An 18197-nucleotide genomic window follows, 5' to 3' on the forward strand; every position below is an offset into this window, starting at 1 on the left:
GAACCAGCAACAACAGCAGCCAAATGCATCCTCTGCTCCTGGACTAAGTGAAAATGGGGGTTGTGTTTAAACTGCTCCATCAAGTCCCTGAGTAGAGTGAAACGTGATTCCTATGATGGAGGTTTTATTTACAAGAGGGAGGAATAATCTGCCTCTCTTGTTGTGTCATGCCAGGCTGCAAATAATAATCCCTATGTGTGTGTGTGTGTTTTCCCTTGGAGCATGTAGGCTACAGATGTTCAGCCCCTCTCTCCCACCCCCTCCTCTCTCTCTCTCTCTCTCTCTCTCTCTCTCTCTCTCTCTCTCTCTCTCTCTCTCTCTCTCTCTCTCTCTCTCTCTCTCTCTCTCTCTCTCTCTCTCTCTCTCTCTCTCTGTGTGTGTGTGTGTGTGTGTGTCTCGTGAGGGGATAGGTGCAGACAGTGAATAGGATCGCAGACACACACACATACACACACACGTTCCTCTCCCGCAGCCTCGCGTGGCAGAGAGTCTGATGCCATGACCGAGGACGCGTCCCTCCTCTGCTGAGAACCATGCGCTGCCGGCTGACCCCTGCTGGAATGAACCGACGGAAGGGGGCTTTCAAGGGACTCACCTGTGGATTTGCGCCGACACGATGCCTTATTTGACCAAACCTCTGATCTTACTTCTGTGTCTGCTCGTTACCGGTGAATGCCGTAAGCACGGCCACCGGGTGCGGAGATGGACCGGTACCGTGGAGACCCAGAAGCACGGCACGTAAGTGCATGGTTTCAGGGCACATGGGAGGGAATGCAAATAACATCGAGTATATGATAGATAATTTAACATTTGAATTGTCATTATATTTATAATGTTTAGCTGATGTATCAGGCAAGAGGTGGGTGATCTGGGTGATGACAGGGTGAACTGAGCGGGAGGAGGGGGTAGGAGAAGGAGGAGGAGGGGGTAATGTGCTGAAGAAAAGCCTAAGGATGTTGTCAGATTTATTTTTAATTGTATCAAATAATTCCACAATACAACAATTAGTAAACAAACTGAAGTCAGAAGAAACGTTGAAATTGAGTCAAAACTGAAAACGGGTAAAGATCAATTGTGGAGTGAAATGCTTTGTTAAAATACATGGAACAGAACTTTTTTGACACCTTTGATTTTGAAGTTGTAAGAACCTTTGCTTTGTTAGAGGTGAGAGAACAAGTGAAGTGTGAAGTTGAGGTGTGGTCAGGAGGGATTTACTCTGCTCTGGCTGCTGCCGAAAAGCAACAGTTGGTTGAAGCCTTTTCAACTCCATGTACAAGATAATAAACCATTGTGTTGTTTCCAACAGGAGAGAAATCATAAAATAGGAAAAAAAAAAAGGTTGAAATGAAAAATTACAACAGTAGTTTTAAAGGTAAATTTACTGCAGCTCTGTCTGTGAACAGTGCCCTGGCTGCCACACATTCACCCACACACACACACATCCATCCATCCATCCATCCATCCATCCATTGGTGTGCTGATGGTGTGGGTCTGCCTGAGACACTGACCTCCTCCTCAGGGTGGAGGTGTGGGATCAGGGCACTTTGAGGAGGTTCTCCTCAGAACAGCTGCGGCATCTGCCTCAAGCGACCAGACAAAGACCTCTAGTGGCTGAAGGGATTATGACCAGTGTGTGTCAGGAGAGAGGTGGAGGTAACGTGCTGCTGATGTGGAGCCTCAGGGTGGATGAGTGGCTTCACAGATGTGGTGACATGTAGGCCTACTTCCTGAGAATTTGAGCTAAAACCTCAACCAAGAACTTCTTTGTACATGTGTGGTCATTTTAGAAATAATATGCATATCTCTAAAGGCTAAGGCAGTGACATCAAGGCTCTTGCTGCTCAGTTTTAGAGATCTGCAGGGAAAAAGAACGCATATTTTTTACGTTGACTTACTGAAGCCCTCTAGTGTACATGCCGATTTTGTGGTTGTAGTTTAGTAGTTGTGTGTGTTTTCACTCTTTTCTGACATGAGTGCAGGAGTTACGTGGTGTGGCACTGCTGTAGGGACAAACAGTCTACAGAGGGAGGAACAGGCGGTGGTGGATAGAAACTGTCAAACTGTGCAAAAGTGCCTCAAAGAAATGACTGTAATTCACTGTATATACCACTAAATTGTTTTCCCAATGACACTGTACCGAGTAAAGAAGCTGTGTATGTACCACACACACACACAGACACAGACACAGAGAAGATGAGGGCACAACTTGATCCTGGATTCTGTCTTCAGTGTTTAGAAACAGAAATGGTTTGCAGCCTGCAGTCACCATCAACAGACACTGTGATGCAAAGAAAAACATTTCACCATCCATTCATGTTTTTTTTTTAAATTGACACAGCACAGTTATGAATGCACTGTTTCTGTACAGTGATGTTAAATTAATAAAACTGAGGTTTCTCTTCTCATGATACATTTGGTATTTAACTAAATGTGATGATGACATCTGATGGGCCTGCTGATGGAGAGGAAACCCCCTCGTCTGGCAAGCGGCTGTGTATAATGGATTTGTGGGAGATAATAGTCTGTAATGTTTTTGGATGTCATGTGACTCGCTTTGTGTGCAAGTGTGGAAAGAGTGCGTTAGAGAGTGTTAGAGTGTGTTAGAGCGAGGAATGTTTTTATTTCATTCTCAATGTGTTTCCATTAACAGTTTAAAATTGGTTAAAGGGACACTGAGGAGTTTGCTTTTGGTCTTGAGTCTCATATTAATGTGGATGAATGTACATTAGCCACTTGTTAATGGGTCCTTTTTCAATAAATATATTGTTTTGTCCTTATAGTTATTTTGATATTATTATTTAGTGGTCGACTCGCCCAGCATTTACTATTTTTGGTTTCCCAGCGCTGCCCAGCGGGTCATGAGAATAACACTGCCGGATTGCCATTTATGGTATTATTAATGAAAACATTCTTGGCAAATGCTTTCGCTTTCACCCGTCTCTTAAAAAGAGACAGTCAGTGTCACCTTTTCCTGAACATTTACTAATTATGTTAATAGAAAACTTAGCCCCGCACCCTTCAATATTTGTGCTGTTTGCACATTAGTTCTAAATACAAGTTTACTGAATTTGAGCAGCACAGGGATCAACTCTCACACAAGATACAGTGCTACTGTCTGCGTCTGTCTCACCACCCACAAATTTCTTTTCTGAGCCAAACCAAATCTTAACCATGTTGTCATGTCAGTGAAGGCTAATATTAATCCATTTTGTAGGGTTCATATTGATTATGTACAGTGGTCCTGAAGCTCGATGCAGTGCAAGTTAAGTTAAACACAGAAGTAGCCAGAGACAGCAGCAGACGCTGTATCCACTTTTGTCAGCTTTTCACACTTCAGCTCAATGCTTTGTGATACTTGAGGAAAAATGCATTGAACACAGTAAATGGGGATGCGTACATTTTATTAAGGATTAAAGTTGTATGTGGTGAGTGACAGTAGGAGAGCGTACTTGACACAGATTGATATACTCCAAAGGCTCAGCTCCACACACGGTCCACCTCTGCGCCCGTTTTATGGGAGTTTGGTGGAGTCAGGATCTGCCTGGTCAGTGATGGAGGAGCAGCTCGCTGTGAGGGTCAGTGTAGTCATGTAACGTGTAATAAAGGTCTCGTATCTGTCTGCTGTGGTTCTGCCAGGTCAAGTCCACCTGAACCACAGAGATAATCACACTCAGCATCTGGTCTCAGCAGCCTTACCACTCACACACACACACACACAGCCTCAGCATCCCGTCTGCAGTCAAGGGGGCTGTGCTGCTGGAACACAGGGTCTGATCTCAAACTCTCTGAAACACATTCATATCTTCTCCCCCCATCACATAACGGTCGGTCTCTTAACATTTCATGTGTGGAAACTGTGAAGAGAGACACTTTGATCTCACTTGAAGAAGTGAAGGTGAGAAAAAGAAAGGCTGCATATAAATGATCAGTTGACACTGTTCTTGTTCTCGGCGGTGTCAGCAGATTGAATCAGTATTCCCCTGTGTTGGTGCGTTGCCCTTTTATCTCTTTAAAAAACAGTAAAAGTCTCTGAGTTGCTCATCCTCTGACAGCGAGTGTCCTCTTCCCGCAGCTCCCTGGCAAAGAAGCCTCCAGATGTGACCAAGTCTCGCAAAATGAAGACGGAGCATCTTCTCAAAGTAGATGATCATGACTTCACCATGAGGCCGGCGTTTGGAGGTAGGTGTGGAGACGTGACATCTCCCATTACACACATTATGATTTTAAGAACAGGTGTTTAGGATCACAAAGAGGCAGTATTTGTGACAGCTCACTTTGTCTGAGGCTGTTTTCTGGTTTGTATTGTGGGGCATATGGTAAATTCGACTTCATTTTATGAAGCTTGGCTCTTTTTGTTCTGCTCCATGTTGAATGTTTTGATATGCAGGTTTATTGAGAGTATAAAACAAACAGACTTAAACCCCTCGTATGTGTTCAGATGCTTGACTGACAAAAAAATATGACGGTAAACAAAGTTTCAAATGTGGATGTTGCTGCAACCACACCAGTCGAGTGCCGAAAGCAAAGGAAACGCACGCACCAAAGCTTCTTCACAGCCGAGTAAAGGCTCCTTATGGAGATTTATGATGAATATAAGGAGTGTACAACAAGAAAATGAAACACTGCTGCTGTACACAAAATAACAGAAGAGGTCTGGGACAATATGACTGACAGGATCAATGAACGAGTGACACAAAGTTCCTTCTATTTAGGCATCATATGTATCAATCAACTAGGTGTGTCTTATACTTAAAGAGCGGAGGCTGAGAAGTGTTTTAGTGAGTCCGAGTTTGAATCCCCCACTGGTCCTTTTCTGTGTGTTCCTCTCACTCCTTGTTTCCTGTCTCTCTCCATCTGTCCCCTTGAAATAAAGTTGTAGAAGTCCAAAAAGATACTTTAAAACCCTCATCAAAAGGTATAAAGTCGTGAATGTAAAATAGTGAAATTTAGCCCAAGACAAATTCACAAAATGTATTCATTTTAACAAGTGATATTTATCACATTCATCAACTATTTCATACTGTATGATTCATCACATTTATCACACAATTGACTGTAGAAAATCATAAATACCAAATCCATCAATTCAAGGAGACAAGGTGATAGTGAATAGTCATTTTAAATGCCTCAGCTTCATTTTATTATTCTTTAATTAGTTTCATTTTATCTTTAGGCTACATGATTTTATTTTACTTTTTGATAGTAAACGTTTTTTCACGTATTACATTATTTTATATAGCTATTATCATTTTATCATTACGACAGAGTGTGTAGGCTATAAGCATCAGCAGAACTGTCTTTTGGACATTTTTTGAACATAAATTAAGCGTATAGCGTTAGTTCTGGCAGGCCATGACGTCAAGCTCTAATCAGCACAGCGTAACTGTCTTCACCTGTGCAGGTCAGCTGATGGCTCAGCTGACTCCCCTATTGGGGAACTGCATTCAGGGCGCACTGTTTAAACTGCTGTAGCCCGACGTCACCTCCCTTGCTGCTGCTGCTTCCTCTGCCGGCTTTTTTGCAAGACGGGCTCCCGCATGAGGGAAGGATCGCTGGTTGTGTTCGTGCTCGCCCTGCTGCTCCGATGCGGACCCGCGGCGGCTGGCGCGGTGTCGTGTCATGGGGCTTCAGCGAAGCTCTGGAACGGAGGACGCCGTCTGCGACGACGGGGGAGGGGGGCTCCTTCTCTCCGTCGGGGCTCTCACCTGGCAGGTGGGGGCGGCGTCACACACAGCTGTTCCATTGACCGGCGACGGCTGATTCCGGGGCTGTGGAGTTTCTGTTTGCCAGCGATGCTGCCAAGCGGTCGGAGCGTCACACAAGGAACGGTTTGCTTTATTCTTAATTTGCGCTGGGTTTCAACCTCCATAGCGATAATACAGAATCATATTTGGCATTGAATTATTCACTGACGCAGCTCCTTTTGCGGGTTTTGGGGGGTTCGTCTATTTCCTTTTAAATGGGCTACATTTGTTTCCAACTTAAATAGCCTCCTGACATCTCTTGTTGCTAGAGGGTCAGGGATTTGCCGGCGTGGTCGTTTTGGGGGGTTTTCTTTGCTCCCTGTTTTCTTGTCTGTAACAACATCTATTGCACGTCTGTCCGTCCTGGGTGAGGGATCCCTCCTCTGTTGCTCACCCTGAGGTTTCTCCGATTTTTCCCTGTTAAAAGGGTTTTCCATGGAGTTTTTCCTCAGTCGATGTGAGGGTCTAAGGACAGAGGATGTTGTTACGATGCCATGTAAAGCCTTTGAGACAAACTGTTTGTAAAAACGGGCTATACAAATAAAATTGCCTTGCCTTACTGCGCCTGTCAATAGAGCATTCTAGATGCACAAAAAGCTATGAGCCTTTCATTGTAAATAATTGATTTAATATTATTAGTGTTATTATTATTAATAATGGTTATTATTATTGTAAAAATTATTATTGTTAAGAGGTAGCGTGTGGCTTATTCCCTATTAAATTTTATAGGCAAAAATTAATTCCATTCTAGATAGCCTCCTGGCATCTCTTAGCAGAGGTTCCAGGATTTGCCGGTGTGGTTGTTTTGGGGGTTTTCTTTGCTGCTGCGCTCCCTGCTTATGCCGTTCATGATGGCTCGTGAAGGGCAGGAAGGTGCTCTTCCTGCCTCAGGCTTTCCACGCAAGCGCGTGGAAGAGCAGGGGGTCCCAGAACAGTACCATACCGCCAAATTAAACTGTGCAAGTAAATAAATATTATTTTGACATAGTGGTCCTGACAGAAATTAAGCGTATAGCGTTAGTTCTGGCAGGCCATGACGTCAAGCTCTAATCAGCACAGCGTAACTGTCTTCACCTGTGCAGGTCAGCTGATGGCTCAGCTGACTCCCCTATTGGGGAACTGCATTCAGGGCGCACTGTTTAAACTGCTGTAGCCCGACGTCACCTCCCTTGCTGCTGCTGCTTCCTCTGCCGGCTTTTTTGCAACCCACCTCCGCCCCAGCTCCTCCTGTCATATCTTGTTGGTTGCTCTGCTCTGTCTGGGTTTTCTTTGCTGCTGCGCTCCCTGCTTATGCCGTTCATGATGGCTCGTGAAGGGCAGGAAGGTGCTCTTCCTGCCTCAGGCTTTCCACGCAAGCGCGTGGAAGAGCAGGGGGTCCCAGAACAGTACCATACCGCCAAATTAAACTGTGCAAGTAAATAAATATTATTTTGACATAGTGGTCCTGACAGAAATGGAGTTAATCTTCACCTTAATCCTGCTCCAGACCAGAATTGCCTGGCAGCACGAGTCACCATGGTTACAAAGCTGGCATTCGACTGTGATGGAACGGAGTTGAGGCTCAGGTTGATGGAATGGAAAGTCTGAGCGTAGTCGAAGTGTCAGGCTTAGCCAGAACCATGGTTTCCATGGTTACTGAGGTGGAGCTTATCTTAGCCACGTTGATAGAACCAAACTTATGCTAAAATAAGCCAGACTTGGCCATTTGAACCAGACTTTGAGCTAAGCGAGCTTGATGAAATACCTCCCAGCTTTTGTTTGTTACAAAGCAGAAGTCAGGGTGTTTTCATGTTCAGTACCTGCAGCTCCAAACTGAATGTGAGATCTAAGCAGCAGAACATACCAACCTTTGACCAGACGTGTCTCTTTGAAACAGCCTCAGGTGACACCTTCACATTATACAGGACTTCTTTTTGATTATTGTCTTTTTTTTTTTTTTTTAAAGTATATTTTTCGGCTTTTTGCCTTTATTTGATAGTGATGACAGTAGAGATAGACAGGAAATGGGGAGGCAGAGAGAGGGGGAATGACACGCAGGAAAGGTCTGCCCGACGCAGGATTCGAACCGGGGACGCCTGCGGCGAGGACTGTAGCCTCTACATGGGGCGGCCGCTCTACCCACTGCGCCACGCACCGCCCCTTGATTATTGTCTTAAAAAAAAACGTAATTCTCCCATAACTCATTCAAAAAGATCAAATGAGCGTTGATTTTGCTTTACATTTACTATGAAAAACACACATAAGCACTCAATGTTTGATTGTAGTGTAAAAGCCGTTACTTCTTTTGCAGATATACTGGCTAATACGTGACAAGAAATATCACCGATGTATTTGTCTGTGGAAATAGTTCATGCATCACAGAGCTGTGATTTTTTTTACTCTGTGAAAAAAAAATCATAAATACAACAAAAGGTGAATGACAAAAGCAGCAGCAAGCTTTTCCTTCACAACAGCAGCATTTCTCCTACAGACAAATGTCAGCAGCCAATATGTTTTGCAGGAAAAGAAGTTGTTACTGGATCACACTGTTAATGTTATTTTTCCATTTCTATATTTTGGAAGTCTCTAATTATTTGACACGGCACACAGCACTAAAATATTCACAACACAGGCAACGTGTTGAGAATATCTGATCTCGTAGTGACTCAGTTTATTCATAGTTCTGATCAGACTTTTCTCTCTTGGTTCAGGTTTTGGTTTCATACAGAAAAAGTTCACAGCCTGTTTATTTACATTTACCCCATCAGTATCAGTCTTTACTGATCCTCAACTGAAAAAATGTTGTCTAAACCCAGAGGGACTCCAGCTGTGAGCCTTGGCCACTGGTGTCCAAACCTCTCCTTTGGAATCTAAATGTCTGGTTTCAGTCCTTCATTCACAGAAAACATGCTGCCTCTAAATGTAACCAGTAAAAACGTATTGCTATAAAAACATTTGCTGCAGTTTAGTTTGTAAATAGAGTTTCTAGGAGATAGGACCGGATCATATGTTGAGATCAGGGATCCACTGGGGCTAGACCATCTGCTGCAGCACTCTGGTCCGTCTGCTCTGACTCTAGTTGTGTATTTGCACAGGCAGGATGAATGTGAACCAATCAGATGCCTCTTCATGGTGCTGATGGCTAAGAATCTGAAAGAGAATCAGAGTTTTACACAGTGCTGTGCATACAGGCTGGTTCGATTTTCCTGATCAGTAAAGTGACCTAAAATCGGTGAACTTTTAACCTTGGGTTGGATGTGATGCCTGGACCCAGAGGCGAGCTGCATTGGGACAGCGATGGGATGTAGAAGGGAATGTCTGTCTGAGATGAGCTGCGTCACCTCTTCTCCCTCCAGCTTCAGGAACCAGTTGCATGTCTCCATCTGCCCTCATGTCCTCATAATTGATTGGTCTCTGGTGTCCCAGAGCCACTGACATGTTGGGCTCTTTGATGTTAAACCATTTTGAAGTATCCGTCTGCCTCCTGTAATCATCACGCAGAGCATGAAACATCTTTTCACATTAACCCTGCTCCATCAGCGGGGCCAGTTCGCACCGCGGAGAACAGAGATGGTTTTTTTTTTTTGTTCTGCTGGATCACAGGAGCAGCTTCATGTGAAGCTTTTGTTCGTCACTAATCTCTCATTCTGGCTTTTTAAGATAAGTCTTTCAGTGCGGCAGATGCTTGAGCATTAAGAAGTTGTTTCCTAACTTACAAGGCTTTTCTGACATCCCCCTGGTGCTGTTCAGAGTCCAATCTAAAGACCACAGTTCAGTGGATGGTTTATACCCATACATTGAATGCCTTCATATCTTTTCCAGGCTTGGGTTAAATGTAAAGACAGAAGTATTGTATCACTGGACTTCTTCAGAAAGTAGCTCAAGGCTAAGTCTTTGTTGGTTTCTTAAGTGTTTGGGCCTCTTATGTCTCTTTTGAGCGATCAAGTGACACTTATTGGATCTGCTCAGAACTCGACTGAGACTTTTACAAAGACACTTTGAGACTAAGATACGCCCACACAACTTCTCTGAGACACAATGGAAGAAGAATAAAAATCTTCCTTTGAGTCTTCTGGAGTTCTACTTTGATGGAGAAGACGATGAAACAGCAATTAAGAGAGTTAGTGGCTTCTCCGCAGTCATAGTGTTTAGCAGGAGGTCACAGTGGAAATGGCACTAAAAATAACTGTCACAGAGTCCCAACAGAGGATACATAGCTGCAGTCATATTAGTATAAAGAGTCTCGCCCCGCATCCCTCCACAGGGTTGCTGCCTCCAGATGTGTTTAAAGCCTCAGCCTTTTCTATATTTAATAGCACTTTAACATGGATTTTACAGCCAAACAAACAAGCAAGTAACTGCATGAGCTGCATCAGAGCGGAAGAGGCTGGAAATTGAAAAAGCCCCCAACACCCCCAATAACCGACTCAGAGCCCAAACAGCTGCTGTTATCCAAATGACAGACTTGATGTGTCAGTATAAATATAAACTTAAATAGATGAAGGATTTCTGACTTTGCTCTCACAGCATGAAATGTGCTGCAGAATCAGTCTTCAAATAAATACCAAAATCATCTCAAACTTTGACCTTGAGTACGATTACTGAGCCATTACTTTGGGGTTTATGGGTTCTATTTTTGAGCTGTGCTGTTGATATATTTGACATTGTGATTGTGTTCTAAGTTGGGGTGTGCAATCATGCAAATAACATCTTATATGACAAGATTTTTTTGTGTAGAATCACAATCCATGCTGTGTCTGTTTTGACTTGTAGAAGTCACGACTGGAAGTTGGGATTCATATCTTTCCACCACTTGAATGATTTTATTCTGTTTGCTTGCTCGCCTTAATACTTACAAATTGTGTCTTTTTATCCAGTCCATATGAAGTATTTGCTTGCCCAGTGCTGGAGTTCATGAGCTATATTCTATGTAAATATTTTAATTAGAAAGTTAAGATGCCACTTCCTGTTTCCCTGCATGCATCAGGTCTCTAGACCTGCAGGCGGATTGTAACCACTGTGTTGGACTGCAGCTGGTGACGGTTGCTTTGTTCTTGTGGAGCTGCATCAAACTCACGGAAGCTGCGGAGCAGAACAAAGACTGCTGTCTGTCTGATCTATGCTGTGAGCAGCATAGATCTTAAACAGTTAACATACATGTGCAGTGTAGTTTTTCACATTGAATATTGTTCTCTTATAATGAGGTGATCTGTATGATTTGATCTGAAAAGCAGATCAAATGCTTGAGTAAGATTTTCCATGAAATAAGATTGTCAGTTCACCCCTTGTTCTGCTGATGGTGTTACCTTTGGATGTGCTTTCTGTTACAGTCACAGCTGACAGGTACTCATAAACTGTTGAGGCCCATTGAGGAGTGACAAGTGCCCGTGGGTGTCTGGAGTTTTCACAATAAAACAGGGCCAGCAGAATTTCTCTAAGTCTCAGGAGTGAATGTCACAAAAGAGATGAGTTAAGACTAAAATCACGTTAGTGTGGATACAGCCTGAGGCTCGGTTTTTGCACTCATCCATATCACCAGCTTTGCTTTGAATGAACAAAACTAACAGGTGTGTGTGACTTTACACCAAATAGTATTTTTAAGGGGGCACATTAACATACCTTGAATGAAGTATTAAGCAAATTATTTAACTGAACAGTGAAAGTTTGAACAGACATGTGAAAGATTACTCCAAGGCCAGGTCTGCAATTCTTGATTGACACAATCCAATTGACTTGAATGTGCTGTGGATATGGTTTTGGAATACCTCTCTCAAGGTCTGTGAGCCAATCAGAAGAGAATTAAACATTCAGAAACCAAATATTATAAGGTTAATAGTGGGTCTAGTTGGCAGGGTTTTGGGCAAGGCTTAGAAAGATGACTGTTTTGTTGTGACATCACAACGTTAAAGATAACGGCTTTGTTTTAAGGCTCAGTCTCTGAATACAGTCTGTGTACGTTTCTCTTTGGACTGAAGCTTTGATATTTCCACAGTATTAGTGTAGCGCAGAGACCAGTTGTATCATCAAAGTACATATGGACATCTACCTTTACACCATATGATACCTTTAAGTCTTGCATAATTTGGTAAATTATGCTGCTCTAGTGCAGATCAAAGCTGTATTTTGATCTTTCCAAGCTTGTCTTTTCATCCTGTGGGATTTTTTGAAACAGTGCCTTTCCCTTTATTATTGCTTTTACTAGCAGTTGTCCTTATCTTATAAATATTTAGTGCAGAGCTCAGCAGCAATAACCAGTGTAAATGGTGAAATTGGAGGCATTGCAGCAAAAGGTGAATGATGCATTTGAAAAAGCATGGAGCACAAGGACACAATAAGGTTTGTCATTTTTTTCCCACAAACACATGGTGGTGCAGTGGTTTGCATTGTTGCCTTACACCAAGAAGCTTCTCTGGACAGTCGACCCTTTGATGGCTGTTTCCAGGTTCACCAGCTCCTCCCATAGTCCCACAGGGATGTGACCATGCCCCATAGGTGTGAATAAGAGTGTGTGAGATCGTTGGTCTCTATCAGACTGGAGACCTGTCCTGAAACAACCCTGCCCTCATCCAAAGTCAGCAGATATCACACAGTGTATCTGCAGAGAAAAACTCTGTATTGTTTTGAAAGTAACAGGTTCCCTCAAAATTTCTGCTCCCAAGGGGTACAGACACACAAATACACAAACCCTCTCAACAGAATGACACTGTGTTCACCAAAGTTATATTGAGACCTTTGAATGCAGCGAGAGAAGTCCAGTGGGGGCCGGAAAAACAAGCTTTTACAAGATCAAACAAACAGTTTATCCAGATCATCTGGCCCACTTTATTTGGAGGTCAGACAGAAACTGATTGCACTCGTAATGTCACTAATAATCCCTCATTGAGCAGGAAAACGGGGTGGACCCAGCTCTGACGTGCAGTCTGTACATTGTGGGTGGCTCAGTTTCTCTATTTTCTCTTCTGAATTAGTCAAATGTCTCTTGGTTTATTTGTTTGACTGCTTGTGTTCTTTCCCCGTCACTGCACTCTGTCAAGTCAGTGATTATGTCTTTCCATCAACAATAAAAACCAATCACAGGAACCGCAGAAATCTAATATTTGAATAAACGCTAGTTTTCCGTCAGGAGCTCCTTGATGGAAATCGCTTCTCATTTAGCACAAAGTGCATTTGGACTCCAGGAAGATCTTGCTGGTCACAGATGCTCTGAAAAGACTTCAGCCACAACAAGACGTCACTGCAATTATGAACAGCAGAGTCAGTGAATTAAGTCTTGTCAAGATGAGCAATATATTTAAAAAATGTTTTAAAAGCATCAGATTTGTTAAAACGAAATAAAAAAGTTTTCTGTCATTTTAACCATTTCTTTTAACAAAAGTAAGACCGAATGCCCTGAAAATGTCAAATGGTGTAACCACAAAAAAATGGTAACTATTAAATATTTGATCCACCTACAGTGGATTTAAGTGTACTTTCTTCTGAAAACATTAAATTGGAATAGATTTTCTTTTTTTGCTTTGCTTTCTATATTTAAATTTAAATTCATTTTGGCAATACTGAGCCAAGATGAAAAAGTGAATTACATTTATTCATTCATTCAACATTTGAGTCAAGATTTATTATCCTGTATCGTGTCAAATTTTTATGGAAAAAATACTGATTACACCACTTGACATTGCGTTGCATCACATCATTGACCCATAAACAAGGATGCAATCTGGTCAGTCTGACCTTTTTCTTCTGGTATCAGGAGAATTAGAGATTCTTTTCATGGATGTGCATGGATATGCATTTGTGATAGTGAGTTTATAACCCAGTGATGGTGCCAGCTGAATCCAACAGAATAATGCAGATTTTAGGGGCCATGAATCTCTGCACATCCCTGTGTTTGTCGATATCAAACATCTTATTCAGGATTCAGTGTTGATCAGTGAATGATGCATATCTCCATCATCAGGACCTGCAAAGCTTAGATGTTTATCAGTGGCTCTCTACCATATCTGTTCTCTTATGCAGCCAGTAGCATCTTTACAGTAGCCGACCCCCCTCCCCCAGTTGTAACCATCCATGTCTTTCATATCAAGCACCCCTGGTTTGTGAGCTGGAGCCGAGATAACCTCCGATTACACTATCAGCAGCACTAACGAGTAACGGCTGCCTGCGCTTCAAGATGATTACATATCTACACTGTACATGGTTTCACTCACACATTTAAAAAGATCTGGATCAAAGTCAGAGGCTTCACATCTCTGAGTGAACAGAGGGGGGTGACGGTGGCTCGTGTGTGGGGTGTATTATTGCTCTTAATCCGCAGTAAAATAACACATTAAGCTTGTTGTTAATCCATGCAGAAGGGGAAGAGAGAGAAAGCCTGTCAGCCAAATCATTTGATGTATGGGCTCTGAGCGACTCATGTTATGATCTGTTAACTGCGAACCAAAGCCACTGTGTGCTTTTCAGAAAATGTGGTGGCTTAGTGGTGTTGTGGATTTACCACAGGTCACAAAGTCAGAGGTAGGGGCTGTTTCATGCAGCCTGGTTCTTCTGTCCAGCTGATTCAGTGAATGTCGGTCTGACTCAAGCTGGAAAATATCTAGTGAAACGGACGGTGCAGAATCCTTCATTTAAGAGCTGTAGTGATCAATATTCCCATTATTGGGACAGGTCAGATTCCTGTTTCAACATAGATGCTTAGCCAGTCATATCATGAGTCGCTTTGCTCTGGAACAACTGAGCCAATGGAGTAGAAAGATGCTTCTTCAGAAAGTCACGTAGTCTGGAGGTTGCAGGGGGGCATGATGGGAACAGATCTGCAGCTAGAGGTTTATATGCCTCTATGATTTCATCAACCTGATGCTATAACTAACACACACACATACATACACCGACACATTTCAAGTGGCCAATCAACCTAGTGTGCTTTTGCGCTGTGGGAGGAAGCTGTATCCACACAGAACCCACACAGAGCTCATTGACATCCAAATGTCTTGATTGATTTCCAAATCTTAGAGAAGAGGCCACAGGCAAATTTAGTCAGCTCTAGACAAAGCAGGGGAGTGTAATCATGTGCTGACCGGTGAAGAGAAATGAGCTGCGTTGTCCACGACAAACTCAAACCTGCTTTGACAAGAGTTCCAGAGAGAAGCTGAGGGAGGAGATATAAAACTTCACTGAGATGAGTTTTAGGTCTGAAAAACACAAAAAGATCTTCTTATGGATCAATACCTTTTAAGGTTTAGGTTTCAGTTTGTTCTGCTGTCCCCAAGTGTATGATAAAAATCTGCTAATGCATCTTTAACTATATATATGCATCTGATTGAAAGCCAAAGGACAGACTGGGTGTCCTCCACATGTTCAAGTCTGTAGGTAAAACGCCCACAGATAAGAAGACTTTAGGACTTCCTTGGTCTTTATTAAGCCAGAGGGGAATGAACAGAGCTCTGGGTCTTTTCCAGAGATCCCGTGCTGCACCGTCGTCCACACTGGGAGCTCTGCCACTGATCAGTTTCTAATCTCTTAGTCTTGATGTAGAGGTTAAAGGGCCACTGGTGCATCACTGAAATGCACAGAGAGCCATAACAATTTCTGCTTTTTCTCGACCAGGGGTCTCTTCAGTGAAGTGATTGAATACCGTTCCCCCGCCAGTCTTAAAATAAAGCGGCGCCATTACAGTATACACTAAAGCTGTGACTGCTGCTGCTGGAGTTTGATGTCAGGACTGTGTAGATTCAATTAGAAGATTGTATCAACCCTGCTACATCAAAGCACATTGTAATATCTCATTGATTTTAGGCTCAGCACTACTTTTATTATTTCAAATCAAATTAAATGCTGTCTTTTATATGTGAAGGGATTTTTGTTTTGGCACAAGACGGAGATCAGCTTATGAAATATCACGAACAGCAGAAACTTGTCATTTGCTTTATCCCCGAGCACCGAAGTGACATGCTCTCCCCCGTGTGAGGCGGGGGACATGAGCCCAGGGGAACATCCCAGTAATCACCACAGTTTTGTTTTTTTGTTGTCATTTTCTTTTTTTGGAGCAGTGCTCGTTGATGGCGGGGTTAGTCGCACCCAGATACCATCTGGAGAGGCTTAATTTGAGGTGACTGGAGTATAGCTTCAGCCACTAGCTCTGCCCAGTGTAATTCAGCTTGCCTGTAGTGTCAGTTTAGCCTCAGCTCAGCGTAGCTGCATAGCAGACTCCATTCCATCAGTGGAGATCAGATTAAGCTGGCAGCAGTTCCTCCTGCTTACAGCGTAGATTAGCACAGGCACCGGTCTGTTACGCCATCGGACAGCTGTTACCCCGCAAATGACACTTTGTCCAGACTCATGCTGAGATGAGAAACGGTCCAAAAGTGACTGTAAAAGTACATCAAAGTGTTGGCTACCGTACAGATTTATCAATCTGCGTGCGATTCATATTTTTGGCTAACATTTTTTTTTTTGTTTTTGGGGAGGGAGTGCCTTTATTTGATATGACAGATTGACGGGGATGGAGAGCAGGGAATGACATGCATTATAGAGTCTCATCAGGAATCCAACTAGGGACCTGCTGCTCAGGGCATTAGCTTCCACCATAGATGGCAAATAAAAATGAATATAGACTCCATGATGAGTGAGCTGCTTCACCATTGGCTCACTGTTGGAGCCTGGTGGTCATTGGAGGAACTGCAGGGTTGGATTCTCCTGTGTTGGCTTCAGAAGGTTGCTGCTGCGTTCACATGGTGTTTACCATTTCACAAAGAGGTTTTTTTCATCGTCTTCTTTTTACTTATTTTCACTACATGTTTCCTCTTTAACGTTAGTGAGCACCCAGAAGATGAGGATCTTCCAGGATCTTGTTCCTGTGTTCACATTTTTTTTTAGATGTGTAACGGGTCTGTGTACAAACCCAAATGCAGCACAACTCAGGGTAGCAATAAACTTAAATGCATTTTTGAAACGCAGCAGAGTTTTACTGCAGATAGACAGGCTGCAGATTTCAGGTGGGTAGCTGGCAAGGCAGATCTGTTCTGTTGTTGTCTAATGATAGGGATGAGCGGGAGGAGGGCAGTAAAACCAGAAGGAGCAGGCAGACAAGGGTTGCCGTGCCAGCAGATAGTCAGGCCTGTGGCATGCACGGACATAGCATAGCTTGTATGCTGGCTTGATTACTGACGTAGTTCAGGTGGGAACAACAGGTGGAGACGATGGCTGACAAGGAGGTGTGGCAGGTGGAGTAAAGAGGCGGGGCAGGTGGGATTTTCACAGCAGGGAGGGAAAACTTTCTATCAAGCTTAAGTTTTCAACAAAAAAAAAACCTTTCACATCACACCTTGATCAAACATTCTCACCGGAGTGTCTCCCAAACTTCTTCAAACTAGGCAGATGTAAATTATGACCCTTACTTATAGTCAAAGAAAGACAAACACCCGGGTTGACAAATAAGTTCAGCTCAGCTCTCAGACTTTTCTGTTCTGAGTGATACTGAGAAACTAATGAATATTATACTTCTGCTCTTGTTGACTCTGTTGAATCTGTTGGTAAGGTAGGTTGAGAAGGACCAGAAATACAGAACATATCACAGCTGCTCTAAAATTCTTGCACTGGTTAACCGTCAGCTTCCTTCTTGGTTTTTAGGAGGTAGTCTTTTTTTGTTGTTGTTGTTGATACTACACAGTATGTCTCACATGCTTACAGTGTGTGAACCATTACAGCTCCTCAGGTCTTTGGCACAAGCTGTTAATTGTTTTAAAGTGCATGAGTCAAACCTTCAGTGAAAAAGCTTTTAGCCTCTATGCTCCGAGCCAATGAACCAAGCTCCCAGAGGAAGTGAGAACTATAAACATAAACTCAAGACATATTTCTCCAGCATGGCTTTTATTACACATAGTGTTTTAGTTATTTTACCTATGGGCTCTTTTGACATGATTCTGCACAAAGTTATAAAGGAAAGCACTTTATGATTGAACAACATCAAGATTAACATAATGATAATAATAAATTTTATTTAAAGGCGCCTTTCTCGTACCCAGAGTCCATACCAAATGTAATCAGTTACAGTTGACATGACTGAAGGACCTTGAGGACAGTGCTCCGGGGGGGTATTCCATAAAGCGGAATAAAGGAAAAGACCTGCATATTTCACCAAGTCTGGCTAATTTAATTAGGAGTTCCATTCCATCAATATGGATTATGCAACTCCCCGCTGAGTTACCATGGTAACGTATGCCGGTGATTAGTCTGCTGTCAACTGTCAAGCTTAGTTTAGCTGTGTGTCAAACAATGTCCGATAGGTAGAAACTAGTCTAGGGCCGTTGACTCGCTGTTTTGGTAGGAAACGGACCCAGGGCAAGAGAGACAGACCTTTCGTTCAAAATAAAAGCACCAAGCTAATAAAATGCGGTAAAACTCTTTAATTTAAGGAATATAATTTACAAGAAAGTCCCCGAGCCATTAAGTTAACATTTTGCTTTTATTGTATTACAAGTT

General features: G+C 42.9%; 1 protein-coding gene across 1 annotated transcript in view; it reads left to right on the forward strand.

Annotated features, from left to right (window-relative positions):
• Window positions 1-255: 255 nt before the first annotated feature.
• gabrr2a (gamma-aminobutyric acid type A receptor subunit rho2a) overlaps window positions 256-18197 on the forward strand; it is a 62392-nt gene continuing 44450 nt past the window's right edge. Inside the window, exons 1-2 of the mRNA XM_085767642.1 lie at window positions 256-738; window positions 4073-4179. Of these exons, the coding sequence (XP_085623768.1) occupies window positions 617-738; window positions 4073-4179 (229 nt within the window). The 5' untranslated portion in view covers window positions 256-616. The remainder of the gene's footprint in view (window positions 739-4072; window positions 4180-18197) is intronic.

Source organism: Trachurus japonicus, chromosome 22 (genome assembly GCF_045865225.1).
Source record: "Trachurus japonicus isolate A0001 chromosome 22, Traja_1.0".
In the NCBI taxonomy this organism is placed as follows: Eukaryota; Metazoa; Chordata; class Actinopteri; order Carangiformes; family Carangidae; genus Trachurus; species Trachurus japonicus.